Source organism: Panthera pardus, unplaced genomic scaffold (genome assembly GCF_024362965.1).
Source record: "Panthera pardus isolate Hobbes unplaced genomic scaffold, ASM2436296v1 HiC_scaffold_21, whole genome shotgun sequence".
In the NCBI taxonomy this organism is placed as follows: domain Eukaryota; kingdom Metazoa; phylum Chordata; class Mammalia; order Carnivora; family Felidae; genus Panthera; species Panthera pardus.
In genome coordinates, this window is record NW_026526777.1 from 35,694,301 (window position 1) to 35,712,949 (window position 18,649).

General features: G+C 48.9%; 1 protein-coding gene across 2 annotated transcripts in view; it reads left to right on the forward strand.

Annotated features, from left to right (window-relative positions):
- CAMK1G (calcium/calmodulin dependent protein kinase IG) overlaps positions 1 to 18,649 on the forward strand; it is a 29,555-nt gene that overhangs the window by 4,247 nt on the left and 6,659 nt on the right. Inside the window, exons 2-7 of one of the 2 annotated variants that reach the window (XM_019429603.2) lie at positions 1,821 to 1,916; positions 6,174 to 6,291; positions 11,644 to 11,772; positions 14,460 to 14,534; positions 16,988 to 17,126; positions 17,767 to 17,890. In XM_019429603.2, coding sequence (XP_019285148.2) covers positions 1,889 to 1,916; positions 6,174 to 6,291; positions 11,644 to 11,772; positions 14,460 to 14,534; positions 16,988 to 17,126; positions 17,767 to 17,890 — 613 coding nt within the window. In that variant the 5' untranslated portion in view covers positions 1,821 to 1,888. The remainder of the gene's footprint in view (positions 1 to 1,820; positions 1,917 to 6,173; positions 6,292 to 11,643; positions 11,773 to 14,459; positions 14,535 to 16,987; positions 17,127 to 17,766; positions 17,891 to 18,649) is intronic. The other variant, XM_019429610.2, reaches the window with a different exon arrangement.

An 18,649-nucleotide genomic window follows, 5' to 3' on the forward strand; every position in this document is an offset into this window, starting at 1 on the left:
TGATCCAACTGATAACCTCCCTCCCAAGACCCACAGGCCTTTCTGAGTCATGCTCCCAAGAAATGGAAAGCCCTGTATGCAGACCATAAAGCGGTCTTAGGGTGGCCTGGTTCCACTGAGGTCAGTAAAAGAGCCACACATGCCTCACCATGCCCCAGAGTGACTTATACCTGCTTGCTCAGAAGCCCCAAGTGAGAGCATAAGCAAAGGTACAGTGACTCTTCCCCTAGGTAGAGTTGAGAGCCGTTATCTGTGGGTTGAAGGCTACAGACATGCTGCTCCAAGATCCCCTCCTTCCCTGTCCCCATCTCCTCTAGGTTGCTCCTGTCCACTTTAGGAACCCTACTGTGGCTTTGGGAAACACATGGAATTGAATTGAATTGAATTGAATTGAATTGAATTGAATTGAATGCCTGGCATCTTTGGGGATTGGTGATGGCAATGAGGAGGTCATTGAAAATAAGCCTCATCTGCCTTAGAGTTCTGTCTGGTGCTAGTGTTGTTCCTGTGACCAAATGGAGCATGGGAAGGAGAGAAGGGCAGTGATGCTCCATGAAGGAAGCATGAGAAGGGCACCTGCCTCCTGTGCTCATAGCCCGAGCATCTCTCACCAGCACCTCATAAACAGCCAGGCTGGATGCCACCACGGATCACATAGCCTGTCCCCAGAAGCACCAGAAAGGGCTGCATTCAGAGGCGGCATCCAGCCCAGGGCTACCCTTTAGGAAGAACTTTTCCCTCTGCAAGCTCCTCCCCAGCTGTGTCCCCCAACAGACCAGGAAGACCATCTGAAAAAACTACGAGTGAGCACGACCTAGGAGCCAGGCGCTGCGCTAGGCCCAGGGGAGACAAGGAGATGGGCAAGGTCTGGTCCACATGGAGTTACTTTCTAGTGAGGATACGACCTCACACAAAGAAACAGGAGTTTCAGATTGTCATAGGTCTTGCTGCAATGTCCTAAATGGAGCCTCGCTGAGAGAACTTTAGAGGGGAGGCCCTACTGCCTTTTCTTCCCCAAGTACAGGTCTTCTTGCTGAAGGTCTGTTTCTAGAGCAAGGTAAGGAATCTGTCTTCCCACCTTGCACTAAGCCATTTTAAGTCCAACTCCCTGATCAACCCACCTGGGCTCTCCTCTTCACTAAATCGCGTATCAAATGCATGCTGGACCTTGGTGTATGCCAGGCTCAGTACTAGGCATTAGGGATTCCAGTTGAGGAACACACGTCCCCTGCCCTGGAAGCACTCACAGCCTGGTGAGGGACTTTCACACATCCGCCGTCAATCTGCAGCTGACCTCTGAACTGCTTTGGCTCCGAGCAATGAGCAGTGTGTGCATTCATTTGCCGCTCCCCTGGACTGGTCCGTGTTTTTAGTTGCTTATGTACATACCTAGGCTTGGTCTTTCCACCTTGATCGGAAGAACTTTTAAAGGTAGCTTCCTATCATAGAAATGTCCGTGTTTAGTGCCCTAGGTACGCAGGAGGTACTCAATAAACGCTTGTTGATTGAAGACATGTTACCCTCACAATTCAAAGATGGCCCCATGAGTAAGGTTGTTTCCTTTGCCTGGAGTCATTTTTGCAAAATATCCCTGAGGGTCTTGCCCTGTTGAGGGAGTGGGGGGTCACGGATGCCAACCCCCACCGCGACCCCCAGCTACACGTGGGATATCAGCTGTAACCCTGCAGTGGCTGTTCCTGAGCTTTGAAGCCCAGTGAAAGTCTTGGCCCAAAAGAGAGAGGTGCAAGTGCTTTGGGAACAAATAACAGCAATATTGGGGCTTCAACCTTCTCAGTATGTGTTTTCTTTTCCTCTGAAAGAACCTAGATTACAGGAGTCAGGGGAGAAGGGGGAGGACTTCAACGGAAAGAAGCAGGACGCGGAAACAATGTGGGCTGCCCCTCTAGGAGCCCAAGGTTAGACCTTCACCGCGCGGGGCACGGGGCCTGGGGACTTCTCTGAGGTCCGGGAGGGGCGGGAACGACCGGGGGTTTCAGATGCGGGCCCCCGAGTTTTCCACGTTGCTCTGAAGATGGAACTAAATTGTTGGGATTGAGTGTATGGGAGGAGGGGTGGGCGGGAAAGATGTTTTCTCATAGCCTGGCTTAGCTAAGAATACTATGTTTTTAAGCTATTTAAGAGAGATGGGAGAGAGGGAACAGGGAGTACAGATCTGCTAGTGAGGTGGTTGGGGGAGCCTCCCTGAGGGCGGGCCGTCATTCCACGGGGCTCCAGCAGGGGGAGCCATGAACGCCCAGCTGACGGTCCCCGAGCTGCAAAGAAGATTCTTGATTGGCTCCTTACCTGGAAAAGCAGCACCCCGCCCCCAGCCCTGCGGGTCTGTGGAGGGGAGAGAGACAGAGAGGGAGACAAACAGACTGACCCTCTTGATATGGCTCCTTTTAACGTCCACCCCTTTGCCCTCACCCCTTACATTCTTCAAGACTTCCCAGCTGCAGTGTATACAATAAGAAGCACTTGGTCCGAGCCCAGATGCCAACCAGTCTGATAAGTGGAAGCTGCCAGATTTGGGGCTAAGAATCTGCAGAATGGTATCTGGCTAAAGATAGCCCTCTATTCTAATATTTCATCTTCCCTAAAGCAGTCTGCCAGTCAGGGTTCATTTATCTCTCTGCTTTGCGGACCGTGCCCTCCAAATCAAGGGTCAGGCCACCACTGCAGGGCTGGTGAGGCCCCCCACCCCCCAGCTAGTGCCTGGAGCCCTGAACTGCTGTGGTCCCTCAGGGCTGCCCCCCTCCCAAGAGGAGCAAGTCCACAAATGGTCCTGAAGATACAAGCACAAACCACCAGATCCACACTGGAATTTCCAAATGCTAAGGATTTCATAACACTTCTCACACGCATTCTCATAATAACAGCCACCAACTAGTATGCAGCCAGGTTGCAAATTTACACACAATACTGAAATGTGCGAAGAAAATGTAGCGTCTTTATTTCCCGTAAAATCCTTCTCATGAACCCCCACTCTCACCAGGCAGCAAAAACGGGAAATGGGGAACTTTAAATTTGAATGTGTTCATTATAGCATCTCAGGTTCAACGGAGTCTCATTTAGCTAACTCAGTTTCTTCCAGGAAAACACACAGCCTTGAGCAGCCTTGAGATGGCCTCGCCGCCTCTTACTCTGGTTCAAGGGGGCATTTTGTGTTATAAGGTGCTTACTTGATCTTGCTTGTAGATAGGAGAAAGGGGCCTCAGACTCATCAGGGACCTCAGATCCTAGTTCTCTGGGATCTCACCAGAAGATGACTGTTGACCTCTTTAGTGTGACTGGTCCCATCTGGCCCACCGGGCACCGTGCTGACACCCTCTACTAAAGGCCCAGCTCCCAGCCATTTGCTTCCACCTGAGAAGCCCTGGTTAAGCCTGTCTCTTCTTCTGGACCCCAGGTGACAGGCCCTCTAGCAGCTCTGTGTCCCTTCACCAGGGCCAGGGGCAGAAGTGAGATGACATGTCTGTTTAAGGACTGGTTCTAGAAGGTAGGGGATGAGTGGGGAAGAAGCCCTGATTGTAGCATTTGCCTGTGTCCAGGTGTAAGCACTCCCACTGTGGCTAATTTCAAGCTAACAACATGACATCACCAAACACAGGGCTAGGGAGACACCCTTTGTCGGCCGTCATGATCTGGAACAAGCTGGCCCCAGCCCCCCACAGGCCCGGGGAGACTTCTGGAGTCCCAGCGGGTCATGCCACCCTGTCTCACTCACCTTCTCCCTCTAGGCCTGCCCCGTGATTACTTCCCGCCCTGTTAAAGGTGGTTGCAGTGGAAACTCCTCCTACACTTATAGCTTCCCACCAGCAGGGGCCTGGGAAGCCCACCCATCTGTGTCACCTATCTCTCCCAGGCCCGGATGGGGTTCAACTCCAGGAAGGTGAACGCAGAGATGTGTGCTTCGGGCAACTACACCCATCTCCCCCCCTCTCCTTCCCTGGATCCACTTGAGACAAAACTGTCGGTCATTTCCACACCTCTTCCTCTCTAGCAGGGCCTTCTCTTTTGCCACATTCTTCGTATCCTCAGGGGCTTAAGTCTCACACTTGTGTCTGAATGGCAGAAGTGGTTCCTCTCTATACTATAGAACCTATTTTAGGACACGAGTCCTCCTCCAGATGGGGATTACCAGGAATGAAGAGACATCGATTTAGCATCCCCCAAATACTATCTCTATTCCAACTGTTTAGTATATGTGAGACAATGTGCTAAGTCTCTGTGTACACAATTCCATTTAACCTTCACCATAACCGTGATGGGCTTTGTCCCATTTTACAGATGAGTTAATAAACTCAAAGAGGTTAGTAGCTTGCCTAAGGCCATTTAAGTAGTAACTGGCAGCAGTAGAATCCGAACTCAGGTTGACCTCCAAACCTCTGTTCTTTACCTCATGTCCATGTAGGAAGGCACCAACTTTCCCTTTGTCCTGAGGCTAATAGAAGACCCCATAGAGTCTACAGGCATTTGTTTCAATGGGGAAGGAGGGGTATTGCCTAAGAGATGCGACCATTAGACATATTTTCCTACTTCTTAGGCCCAAGGAGTATGGGGGAAAGAGTGTTGGCAGAAATGGGGTTCACCCACCGCTCCAGACACGAATATCTGTCTGTAATAGACCAACTAGGGCAGAGCGCCCAAAGGCACGGAGATCCCCCCCAACCCAGCCACCCCAAGAACACGCTTCTCTCTAGTATTCACTGCCTCACTAGGGGCACCGTCACCCCGATACCCCTACCAGAAACATGGCAGCCAGCCTAGACTCTCCCTGCTCTGTAGTCACATCACCTGGTATTGCACATAATCGGAAACCCAGAATGTATCCCAAGTCCACCCCTTCTCTCTCCCTCATTTCCACTGTGATCCAAGCCACCATCATTTCTGTCCTGGACTTCTGTCCCCCACCATTTTCCATATATTGACTCTTACTCCCTCCACCCCATTCTCGACAGAGCAGCCAGAGTGAGCTCTAAAGTCAAAGTGCAACTTAACTCCCTGCTAAAAATCCTCCAATGTCTTGTGGTCTCCCTTAGAAGAAAAGCCCAGCATCTTTAGCAGGACCTATAAGGCTTTACACATGGTCTGTCCCCTGCCCGCCTCCCCTTGCCCACTCATCGCCCCCGTGTCATGCAGAGATCCCCCTGCTCCAGACACCCTGTCCCTTCCATCCCTTCAGGTGGTTCCTGCCTGGCCCCCATCTGGGGCTCCCGTGTTTGATATCTTCTGCCGAAATGCTCCTTCGTACACACCCTGTGCTTGGCAGGCTCCCTCACAAACTTCTGATCTCAGCTTAAATATGACCTGCTACGTAGGCCTTCCCCTGACTTTATCTAAAGATGACTGTCCCTGTTTGTCCCTCTTGCAAGCCTAGGTTTTATTCTTTCCTGGCTCTCCCGCACTTTGTCACCGCGTACGTGGTACCCTCCCTGCTCATCGTATGCCTCCTCTAGCCTGCGAGTCCCCAGAGGACAGAGCCACCATCTGTATGGAGCCAGCACCTGGCACATCATAGGTGCTGCCTCAGGTGAATGAAGGTGGTAACTCTGGAACCCCGATACAAGGTTAGGACAAGATTTAGTTCAGATTTTAATGAATAACGACTTTCCCAGCACAGTACCAATGTTGTGGGCGTTTGGGAGGAAACAGTGTTCCTTCATCCAACATTCATTTAGCCCAGAACAGGTAGGAGAGAGGTGGGGGTCGGAATGACTTGGAGACGTGGCCTACCTGATACAACGTGTGACAACAGAAGGGAAGTCGGGCTGACCCTGTGGTTTGAATAAACACCTTGGCCATCACCAGGAAACGCAGGAAACCCCTCCGCACAGCTCAGATTCCCCCCCAGGGTGGATATTCATGTGTGAATCCCTACGTGTGTGTGTTACTGCCCTTAAACACATATGTACAAAGTGGACTTTGCACTCCGAGACCCTCCACTCCTTGGGCGGTAGGAAGTACAATGGGCATGCAGTAGACGTGCAACGTATTTTTTGGAGCCATTTTAACAAGCAAGCGGAGAGAATGGTCTTGTTTTTGCCAATTATCCAGGGTTTGCTCCTTATCCTTCTTTCTAGCTATTATGTGACAGAGGTGTTTTCGATTCTTTTTGCAACTTCTGTCTAAGAAATTTTAGCTGATCAGACTCTTCCTCCCCTTCCTCAAAGCATCCCCGAAAGCTTCAACTCTGGAGGCGATGGGTCGAAAGGAAGAAGACTCCAGCTCCTGGAAGAAACAGACCACCAACATCCGGAAAACCTTCATCTTCATGGAAGTGCTGGGATCGTGAGTGCGGGAGCTGAGAGCTGGCGGGTGGCAGGGCTGCGCGCTGGGGGGACCCGGAAAGAGTTGTTCTGGGCCAGCTGCAGCTGACAAGCTGGGACTGAGGCCCCTGGGAAATCAGCCCAGCAGCTCGCAGGGAGGAGGTGGGGTAGGGGAAGTCACCGTGGGGTAGAACGGAGGACGGTTTCATACACTGGGACCCGCAGGGAATCCCAGCCCTTTCCCTGGGCTCCTCGTCCTGGCCCACCCCCAGGAATCCCTGCCCTACTTCTAGATCCGGGACAACTTGGCAGGAAAGCGGGATTCTGGAGCACTTGTGGAGATTCAGTGACCCTAGAACTTTCCTGGGCCTCCTCATCCAGCTTCTTCATTTCCCCCTGGCAGTGAACAGGTCACCCAGCCCCGCTGTGTACTGTAGACAGAGGAGAAGGGGCTTCTGGGCCCCAGAGAGTGGATGGGTACACATACTGGAGTCAGCTCCCCATCGACTCTGCACTGTAGCTTAAGTGCTGTGTTGGAAAAATAAAGTCATGCCGTAGCCCAAACTCCTACCCGCCTCTGGAGTGTCTGTGCCTGCCCTTTGACAACGATTACACGGCTGGAGGAACAGAGACAGCCTGTCTGGAGCTGACACTCTGCTCAGTCCTGCCTCTCCCCCACCCCCACCCCCCCCACCCCCCCGGGGAGGGTGCAGGCTGTGACGCAGGCTGCCAGGGGCTCCGGGCCACCAGCTCCGTAGCCCCAGGACCCTAGCTGGCCTGCTAATTGGTCTGGGCTAATTGGGCCCCAGGAAGTGAGGGGCAGTTAGTAGGCTGTCCATTCAAGCAAGCTTTCCCTTTAGCCAACTCGGGCTGAGTTTAGTTCCGTCGGCCTTGGCTGGGAGGCTTGACCTCGGGCAATGACAGCTGCCCACACTCTCACTGTAGACGGAGAGGAGCCAGGCCTGGCCTGGACAGGAGGTCCCTGAGCTCTCCCTGCCCAGGCCAGCGTGGGGCTCTGCGCACGCAGGAGGATCTCGGGGGTGGCGCTGGTCATCAGAGCCTTGGCCTTCCATCAAGGACCTTTGCCAAGACGGGGGTGGCTAGAGAGGGGATTTTTGGCAGGAGAGAGGGACGAGACTCATGCATGAATCAGAAATGATTTGCCAAGCATCCCGAAAATCAAGAGAAGGAGGGAGAAGGATGCCCAGGTTGGCAAGGGCTTATTCACTGTTTGCTCAGACTTGTGCTGTGGGTCTGTTAGAAGACGGAACTCAGTGAAGTCTAGGGGGACAGTAGAGTCACCAGGGGAGCCTACCCCTCTAACTTTTTCTTGACTATTTTTTTAAGTTGATTTATTTATTTCGAGAGAGAGAGTAGGTGCTAGAGGGGGGGGGAGGGGCAGAGGGAAAGGGAGGGAGAGAATCCCAAGCAGGCTCCACACTCAGCACAGTGCTCGATATCACCATAGTGAGATCATGCCCTGAGCCCAAATGAAGAGTCCGTTGCTCAACTGAGCCACCCAGGTGTCCCCTTTCCCTCTAACTTTTAGCTGTGAAAATAACTAAATTTTTTGAAAAGTGAAATAATAATACAGTGAACAACAAATATATACACCGCCTCAATATACACCACAATTCAACAGCTGTTAACACTTCACTATATTTGTTTTACAAACTTTCATCTCTTTCTCTCTCTCTCTCTCTCTCTCTTTCACACACACACACACACACACACACACACACACACACACATGCACTGATTTCCCTGGACAATTTGTCAGCAGTTGCACACTTCATGACATGTTACCTTTGAATCCTTCTGTCTGCATCCCTAAAAATAAAGGCATTTTCATCTGTATCCACAATAGCATTGCGACACTCAAGAAAATCAGTAATAACTTCCCACTATCATTTTAGCATAGGTAAGTTTTGAAAACTACAGACTCCTGGTCCCAGACCTACCGCACTGGGGTTTGCGGAGATAGGACTGAGTAGTCAGTAATCTGTATTTTAAGTGCTTCTGATGGCTGTAATATATCCAGCCCCGCACTGATCTGGGGAACTCGGGGACCAGAGAGGGGGCAAGTCACAGCTGTTGCCGCAGTTGGGGCTGAACAAAAGCTAAAGAGAAGGCACCCCTGAAGTGCCCAGGAGGGGGACAGGCAGCCCCAAGCTGCAGACCCCATGCAGTTACCAAGGTGAGATGCTGAGGGGAAAGGAGGAGTGGGTGGGGCAGACTCCTCTGAGCAGGATGTACTGGAATCTTGACGAATGCCTCTTGTCTCTAGCCCTCAGCTCTTCTGGAACAACCCACCAGTAGAGAAGGCTTTTGCTAAATCTGCCCAGAGATCACCCACAATTCCAGGGCCCTAGGGTAGCCTTATGGACGATGGGCAAAGCTAGTCCATAGCAGGGGAAATGTCACCAGGCCCCGGTCCTCCTCCTTTCACTGCCCAAGAAGAGACATCTCCTTGGTCCTCCCCCACTTCCCCCATCATTGAGTCTTCCAGCAAGCGGAGAGAGCTGTTCAGAGCAGGAAACACAGACCAAGTTCTACTGCAGCAAAGTAATCCTGGCTCTGAAGTCTCTGCCCGTCTTGCCTTCTGACCCCAGCAACCTGAGCTGCTCAGAACTAGCTCTCTGCTCCCCACTCTGACAGATAGCACAATTAAGTCTTGTAATCCCTCTTCACTGCCCGGCCATACTTATCACACACACACACACACACACACACGCACACACACACGCACACACACACACACACACACACCACGCACGCACGCGCGCGCACACACACACACACACACACACACAGTGTACAAAGCAGCCTGAGGCAGAAGAGCAGTAACACCGTCTCAAATTGCCACCACACTGCACAACCCTAGGAGGCGCCATTTGCATACACTGCAATGTAAATGCCCCCCCCCCCCCGCCCACCCGCAAGGAAGGCTGGAATTTGACCTCATTCCACAAGAGAACCCAGAGTGGATATCGGCTTTGAAGTCAGCTGTACCACCCACGCACAGGCGAAAGGGAGAACTCTGAAATTGGGTCCCGGAAGGTCATAGCTGGAAGGAATCTTGAAGGCCACGTGGTTCAACTCTCTCATTTTATAACAGGGAAAGTGGGATCTAAAGAGGAGTAGAACACACAGCTAATCCCAGTCCAAACCTCTCCCTCCTCCCTCCTTCCACCCATCCAGCCATCACACGTTTATTGAGCATTTTCCGTATGCAACCGGGTGGAGGACTTGGCACTCGTGCCCACTCGTGTGCCCGTATTCCCTGCGTCGTACTTCGCAGATGGTGCTGGACCCTGGCAGCCCCATCCTACCTGCTGTCCTGCGCCTCCATGCTGTTTCTTCTACCTCTTTGTCACCCCCTCCTGAGACATCACTTCCACCTTTTCGCTGGGCTAACTCTCATTCATCCCTGAAAACTGAGTTCAGGGTGTTAAGTCAGAGGGCCACGGATGACGGGCTCCTTAGCTACTCCAAGCGATCGCTGCGTGCACGTTAGAAAAAGGTGCCCTTGTTTTCTAGCCTGCTAGCTGCTGGGGGGGAAAGTGTTGTAATAATTATTGGACGAAAATATACAGCGGTTCCAAGGTGACTGGCATGTGTTGGAGTTGTGTGCCATGCATCCTGCCCAGCCAGAGCAGAGGCCCTGTCTTAAATGTTCGCTCTCGGTGGTCTCATGATACCCCCTGCTTATTTGTATGTGTCCATCTCTCACACTAGACTCTCAAGACCGATACTAATCCAAGCGCCTAACTAACACGCGGATTATCTGTTCTGTCAGATAATCAAGCATTCATTGAATGTCTAATAACATCTTTCAAATCCAATGTTAATTGCTCATTTGTCTGCGTTCTTCACTAGTCTGCAGGCTTCCTAAGAACAGAAACACTTACCTTTTTTATCTCCAGTGTCTGACTCAGTAGGTGCTCAATAAATCTTGATTGAAGGGATGAGTGAATGAACGAATGAATAAATGGAGCAACCTCTGAAGGCTCTGATTAATTCATTCCAAGTGCAGCTGGGGGAAACAGGAAACTCAGACCCAGGAAACACTAAGTAGTTTCTTTCTTTTTTTAAATGCTATTTATTTTGAGAGGGAGGGAAAAAGCATGAGAGAGTGTGAGTGGGGAAAAGCGGACGGAGAATCCCAGGCAGGCTCTACGTTGTCAGTGCGGAGCCCTATACGGGGCTCAAACTCACGAAGCTCGAACTCGCGAATTGAACCGTGAGATCACGACCCGAGTCGGACACTTAACACACTGAGCCAGCCAAGCGCCCCACACCAAGTATTTCCTAATGCAGATCCTCAAAGCCATTACACGAGCTTGACTGCTATTGGGCCCCGAGTCTAAAATCCCCAGATGGCAGGGGACGCGATGGCTCAGCTGTTTCCTCACTTAAACCCTATTGCCTCTTGTTACTACCAGGTGTTCTCCCTAATGGTATTCAACTAATAATAGTAATAACAATAATAGTGTCTGACACATGTAATTTAACAGATGTCAGGAATGCTTGTAAGCACTTTACGTATGTTAATTCATTTCATCTTCTAAACAACTCTGAATCAGATACTATTGACACTCCCACTTTTCAGGTAAAGAAACTGGGTAGTTAAGTAACTTGTCACCCAAAAAGCTGAGGTTCTCACCTGGGCACTTGGGCTCCAACATCCATGGCTAGCTAACTGCTATTCAATAGCCTGGTCTCCAGAGAACCCCCTTCAAAACGAGAAAGCTATAATTTGGAATCCTACCCTGTGTTTCCATTGGGTTCTAACCTCTCCTTCTTCAGAAAACCTTTCCAGAGCTGCTGGGTTCTGTCTTTCATTCTCATAGATCCTACTGAATGAGAGGGTTCTCAGCCCCCTTAGCCTTTGGTAATTGGCTCAAGATAATTATCACCATCTAAAACTGAGAGGGGAGTTTTGTTCCATCACTGCCTGAGCCCTGTTCCCAGTGCTACGTCCAGCTGCCATTCCAGTGTGCCATGCTTCAACATGCTGGAAGAAGGCAAGTAAATTGACTCTGCGGTGGCCGCTCTTTACTGGGTTGGCCAAATGGAGAAATCTCTCCATAACCAAAGCGGAGTCCCTGGGTGTCCCTTCCAAATCACAGAATCGGGAAATAGCATCCATCTAGTGCCTGAGTCTGTAGTAGAATCTTTTCTTTCCCAAGAGAAAGGACACAGGGCTCGATGTAAGATAGGCTCTACCCTCAGTACAGCTCCTCAGGTACCCACAGTGACAATGGAAACCAATTACCAACCACACCTTCCTTCATCTACCCTTTGGTTTTGCCTCTAACAATGTTCTCTAGCCAGCCAGGACTAATTTTAACTCTTGGTGTCTTCTACTTAGAGGAGCTTTTTCAGAAGTTTTCCTGGTGAAGCAAAGGATGACTGGGAAGCTCTTTGCCCTGAAGTGCATCAAGAAGTCACCTGCCTTCCGGGACAGCAGCCTGGAGAATGAGATTGCCGTGTTGAAAAAGTGAGTGGGTCTTAGGGTTGGTTGGGTACAACTGTGAGATCATAACATTTCCTTCACAAATTACCTTTGAGTAGGACCGAAGATGGATTTCCACACCCAAAGGCATTACTTACTCCCTTTGATTGCATTAATGTGTCCATTTGATCAATCGGCCAAGTTAAGCCAGGCAGGTGCTTCTGCTGATTGGGGGGTGGTTGTGGGGGGCAGCAAATTGACTAGCAAACCAACTGATAGCAGACCTGGTTTGTGCACATAGACCAGAGAATAATTAGCTCAATGGAACAAAAATCAACTAGGGCCAATAGCAGGAAGAATCAGTAATTAAGGAAGCAGAAGATTTAGAAATTGGTTTGAGTTTATTCCAAAGCAAATATAGGCTCAGCACCCCAACCATCATGGTAGAGGCCACACTAACAAACCATCTAACTGTTTACAGCAGGACCCAAACACAAAAAAGCCTTGTGGAATCCCCATGGTATGCCAAAAGTGTATTAGGCATTAGGAACACAAGAATAAGGCCTACAAAATTCCTTATCCTCAGAAGCTCACATTTTCTGGGCAGAGACAGGTGCCCATAACAAACTCTAATCCCATTAGACATGAGCCAATAGTAGCAGAAGGCAAGGCTTGAAAAATAGAGATTCATTTTGCCTACATGTGCATTTTTATGAGTATGGGGTATTAGGTACATTTTTAAGGAAGAAGCACCTTGATAGGTGAGTAGAATTTAATGGAGACAGGAGAGGCAATGCAGAAAGGGAATTCAGGCTGAGAGTAACAGAAACTCAACTGTGTAAGTGCAACGGACGTTAGGAAAGAGTCGGTATTAGAAGCCCCTGAGCTTAGAGTAAGGATCATCAAGGGACAGGAGATGAAATCAAATGAGATCTGATTATAAAGGGTCTTGGATACCATGGTAAAGAATGTTGACTTTTTTCTGTGGGCAAAGAAAAGTCATCAAAGGATTTTTAGTAAGGAATCACATGATCAGACTTATATTTTAGAGCCATGCCTCTTAAGCATGGTGGAAGATGGATTTAAGACTTTCTCAATAATCTAGACAATGGATGAGGATACAAGCAAAGGTAATAGCAGGATCATGTGGCAGCAAGAAGACTGGATTCAAGAGAGAGAGTGATTGGACTTGGGATCGACTGCTTCGAGTAGAAAAGAGAAAAGTACTAAAAATGATGCTGAGATTGAGCGATTTGGTGGATAGTAATGTCATTGCTTGGATAGAGAACAAAAGGGATGTGTAGGCTTGAAGGAAATAGAAAGAAATTTGTTGGAACCTACTGAATATGTGTATCCCCCAATCTCTACATGGAGGATGCTGGAGATACCAGTTTGGACTCCAGAGAGATTAGAACAGAGATGGACTGTGGACTCATTGAGAGCGAGGACTATGGTGGTCTTTCTTACCGTTGTATTGTATCATCAGTCCCTGACAGCATAGATGCTTGGTAAAGATTTGTTCAGTAAATGATATATTAATGTTAGTATTGTCAACTTGTAAGTGTAATTGAATCCATCAGGTACCCACTGCAGTTGGTCTATAATTTTAGAAATTAAACTTAAAGATGATAGATACTGTTTATTATGTGTTTACTATTCCCCAGGCACTATACTAAGCATTTTGCATGCATTATCTCTTTTAATCCTGATATAACCCTATGAGAGAGATGTACTTTACAAGCCAAAAAAGTGGGGCTTAGGAGATTTAAGAAAACCAGCCAGTCATCCATTTCATAAGTATCTCATCCAGCTCTGAACTCAAACCCAACTGACTCAGAGTCCAAATTCTTAACCCCTATGCTACCCAGCCATGAACCAAACTTCCTAGAAAGGTTCTTCCTATGCACAGAATTGCTGCCCGGGAAGCCAAGCCCCACGGCAAGTATGATTATTCTGCTTGCCTTGGCCCTTGAGTAATCCCATTCAGAGAGAACCTAGAGCAAATTTCCCTGAACACAGCATTACTGACATTTTAGACTAGATAATTCTTTACTGGGGTGGTGGGGTGGTGGACTGTGCATTATGGGATATTTACCGGCATTCCTGCCTCTGTCCGTTAGATGCCAGTAGCTCTTACCCCCTCCCCAGGCACAATAACAAAAAATGTCTCTAGTTATTGTCAAATATTCCCCCAGGGACAAAAGAGCCGCTGATTGAGAATTACTATCAGCAACAAAGACATTCCACAGAACTGACCCCAGAAAATAGCATCTTCCCGGCTTCTCAAAATATTCCGGAATAAGAATTTTGCAACACTACTTCCATGGTTACCGATGAGGAGGCTTAACTAACCCGATTCTCTTCTGCTGCAGTCCACTTTCTTCAAGGATGTTTCTGGATACCCATTTTGTAAAATAATCTAGTTTGGGGTGTTCCCTGGGCCTTCTTCAGGTATTTTAACTTGCTCTTTTGGCAAAGTTTAAAGAGATTTCTGGAGTAGCCACAAAATATTGGTTCCCTGAAGGCAGAATGATCAATTATCCATTCAAAAATACAGACTGAACACCACTCTGGGATCTTCAAGATTTCTTTGTGACCACCTATTTATTAGGAAGGTTTCACAAGGATCCACTCTTCCTAAATATTGTCATCAAAGTCTCTAACAGAAATAAAAAAGTCCATTCTTTGTCTGGACACCTAAACCACGTACCATGACCCTTCCTTTTCCCCAGGATCAAGCATGAAAACATCGTGACCCTGGAGGACATCTATGAGAGCACCACTCACTACTACCTGGTCATGCAGCTGTAAGTGAAAGGTGACCCACTTCCTCTACAGACGTCTCTGGGGGCCTGGGAGGCCTAGAGGAAGCTGCTCGGTGGTGAGGGGAGTACGGTGATTTAAAAGATGAGATCAAGAATTAGTTCAAGAAGCTCTCAAATGCTAAGATTTCTCTCAGGTTAAGTATGCCTCTGGTCATGAACATGTTCTGTGTAGACCGAAGGGTAGAACAAGGACTGATTATTGAGATGGTCTGTACCACGACAGCCTTACCGATCGTTAAAATATTTTTTTAACGTTTCTTTATTTTTGAGAGAGAGAGAGAGAGAGACAGAGCGCAAACAGGGGAGAGGCAGAGAGAGAGACAGACACAGAATCTGAAGCAGGCTCCAGGCTCCGAGCTGTCAGCACAGAGCCCAACATGGGTCTTTAACCCATGAACTGCAAGATCATGACCTGAGCTGAAGTCAGATGCTCAACTGACTGAGCCATCCAGGTGCCCCTAAAGTATTTGCTACAAGTCAGCTAAGTGACTCCGGCAGCAGCTGTGACTCCAACCCATCCATCCCCCCCTGTGCCCCAGCCACTCCCCTCAGACTTTCTGGCCCTCCCCACAATGCTACAGTTGAAGGGATAATGACTGGCATAGCAGGGAACCCTCCAGAACCCTTCTCGGGCGCCACGGCTTGAGTCCATTTTGACCAGTCAGTCCATCAAACTAACGTTAAATACTTTAATGCCACTCTAGGGTAAAATTACTGTGGGATTAGAAACCACACGACACAGATTTCAATTTGATAAATATAAAAAAAAAAAAAGATTTTCTCAAAAGAGATCCATCCAAAGTTAAAAACAGGCTGTGACTGTGTGTGTCCATCTGTGGGACAGAAATGGTGCCTCTCTAGAAAGGTCTCCACATCATTGTCATATATAAATAGGAGTCCTGTCTGAGACTGAATGCTGTAGGAGTTGGTCGGTGCTCCTACAAGTGCTCAGCCTTGGACTCAGAGAAACTTCTATTTATAAAGAACACACACACACACACACACACACACACACACACACACACACCACTCTGCTATCTCTATGGCTAGATGCAATATTTTTGACTAACAGGCTGATTCCTCAGAAACTTTAACGAGTTGATTCAGGCCTATTAACTCCAAGGCTCACCTGAGGCCCAGTGAATAGAGGGAGCAGGTGGTCAAGGGAGTGAGGTTGGGGATAGGGGTGCAGAACAGCATTAACAAATGAGCAGGGACCATGTGGCACCTTAATGAGGCCAATTCAACAGGATTAGCACACATTTAGATAGCCAGCTAAGGGGAGGCAGGGAAACGGGCAGATTCAGATATCACCGAAGAGTGGAAAGCCTATGAGGGTGCCAGCTCTAGGACCCAGGCCACCCCGTGTCAGGAATTGTTAGTTGTGCATAGAGACTATCTCTCTCATGGGCCTCTAGATCCTATGGCAGAGCCCAGAGCTTCAGGACAGAAACAAAAGGAGTAGGGTGGTGTGCGTCTTGATTAGAGAAATTCTCCTCATCACTGCATGGTCCTATGATGTGTGCACGTCCGCATCCAGTGTCATGGAACAGTGACAAGGGGGCAAGGACTGTGAAAGAGTTGGAAACCCTGGCCCATGAAATGTTTATCCCAGGGAAGGCCTCAGGTGAGCATTTCACTGTCTTCACATACTTGAAGAGATCCACGTGAAAGGGTGGTATTCTTGCTCTGCGTGGCCCCAGTGGGTAGAAGGGCTATCTGCTGGTGGAAACTACAGGGAGTGGGTTCCATTGTAATATACAGAAATATTAAGAAGGCAGTGAAAGATAAAACAGTCTGTCTTAGGGGTAGTGAGTTGTCTGCCTCAGAGGTGTTTCAGGACGAGCTAAGAAACTTCTTGGCAAAAATAGTGTAGATGGCATTCAAGAGATGCGGAGCAGAGTGGATCTGAAGCTCCCCTGAATCCTAAGATACCTTACCATTGGAGTCTCCAAGCAGCACTAGAACTTCACCCACAAGTTCGGCAGTCACTAGCCCAGTTTTCCAGTGAGGACAGAAATCCTGACACGAGCACAATTTGTGTCACGTGTACACCTCATTCCTGTTTTGCCTCATTTCAATTTCACCTCTTCTTTCATCATGGCCCCTGTGTCCTAAGTCAGGAAAATAGGCAGCTAAGCGTGTGTCCACTAAGGGATTATTGGCTTCTTGCTTAACTCTAACGAGGGGCATTTTGCACTTCAAAGAAGTGTCTAGGGAGAGGGAAATGGTTGGCCCAAAGAAATGACTCGCTCGTGATACCATTCCACCACCCAAAGGAGGTATTCTCAAACTAAGGTAGACCTCCCTACCTAGGCCGTGGGCACCCACCCGTTCTGCCACTGCTGTGTCTTCATAGCTACAGAGTAAACGCACTTATGTCCCTTTGACCTGGAATGAGACCTGGATTCCTGCGCTTGCCCCTATGCCCACAGTGTTTCTGGCGGGGAACTCTTTGACCGGATCCTGGAGCGGGGTGTCTACACAGAGAAGGATGCCAGCCTGGTGATCCAGCAGGTCTTGTCAGCAGTGAAATACCTCCACGAGAATGGCATCGTCCACAGAGACTTGAAGGTGCCCGAGTGGGAGTCCTCAATGGGAAATAGAATGACCCTTCAGGAAGCTGCATGGGTCATGGGCAGCCTAAGCTGTGTAAAATGAGAGGGTTGGACCAACCTCATCATTTGTTGGATCCCTTAAACAAATCTTGAATGACTGAACAATCATTGTTAATTTTCATCTCAGCCTCTTCCTGAACGTTGCCCTAGGCCTCACCCTATTAGGATACCAAGAGAATGCACATGTTTCTTGAACCTAGCCACACTCAAAATCAGAAGAAATAAATACTAATTGGAGGCCAACATTGCATCAGGCACACACTAGACTTTAGAAAGGTCAGAGACAATTAACTATGGTTTGATTTCGTCAAAAAACAGTCTTAGGGTACTTGGGGCTGAGGAGAGGGAGGGAGTAGTTCTTTAATGGCTACAAAGATGAGCAACCTGAGGGCCATAAGCAAAATACAGAGTGCTCAATATGGGGTGGGGAGCTGCAGCTAGGAGGAAGGAGGGAAGAACTGGGGGACATGAGCCTGTCCTTGAAGTCAGGAGCCCAGAGCGTAGCTTCCTAAGAAATTCTCTATCAGGGGAGGAAAATAAATATGTATTTCAGATGATTATATCCTACACTGCATGGTATTGCTCTTCTCCCACAGCCTGAAAACCTGCTCTACCTAACCCCTGAAGAGAATTCTAAGATCATGATCACAGACTTTGGTCTGTCCAAGATGGAACAGAGTGGAGTCATGTCCACTGCCTGTGGGACCCCGGGCTATGTGGGTGAGTCTGGGGACAGGAGGAAGGTTAACCAGTTGGCTGCATTCAACCTCATGGATATTACTTAACAGAGAGGGGTGGTTATAAGGAGACAGGGTTCAACTTCAGGGGCAATCCCAGGAGAGCATTCATTATGAGGCTTAGGGTCAATCCATGTATCTCTGGAACTACCCCTACTGCTCCCAAACCCTACATCTTTAAAGACAGCCTACCCCTGAACTCTTCCAACAGCCCCTGCCTATACTTGCCTCTCATTATTTTGGCTAACTTCCTGCCTTTGTCTCTCCAGCTAAACCAGGGGCAGAGACAAGATCACAAACCCAGAGATCATTAGATTGCCAAGGGTTTGACCACTAGCCACCCTTTTCCTTTTTCCCACTTCCACAGGAGACTACAACCCACCAGTTGGTGGTATCCCAGAGGCATAGTGTTGAGTTTGAAGCTGAGGAACTCAGGCATGCATGCTCCCACCCAAACATATCCCCAAGAAAACATCCTAGGAAACTGGCAGAGGTGGGACTTCCTGCCTAAACAACAGGCTTTCAAGGCCCCCCAAAAAGTAAGGCAGGCAAGTTACCAGGTGAAAGCATCCCCAAACTTCATGGGGAGAAAGCCAAAACTCAGAATGTCCACTCCTGCCCCTTCCCTCTTCACCACTCATCACCTGGTTGAGGATGGTAGTAGGAAGGAGAACTCTAACTTAAGAGGAAATCTGCTCTCACCCCCAAAGAGAGGTCAGTTAGTAGGTACTGAGTCCCAATG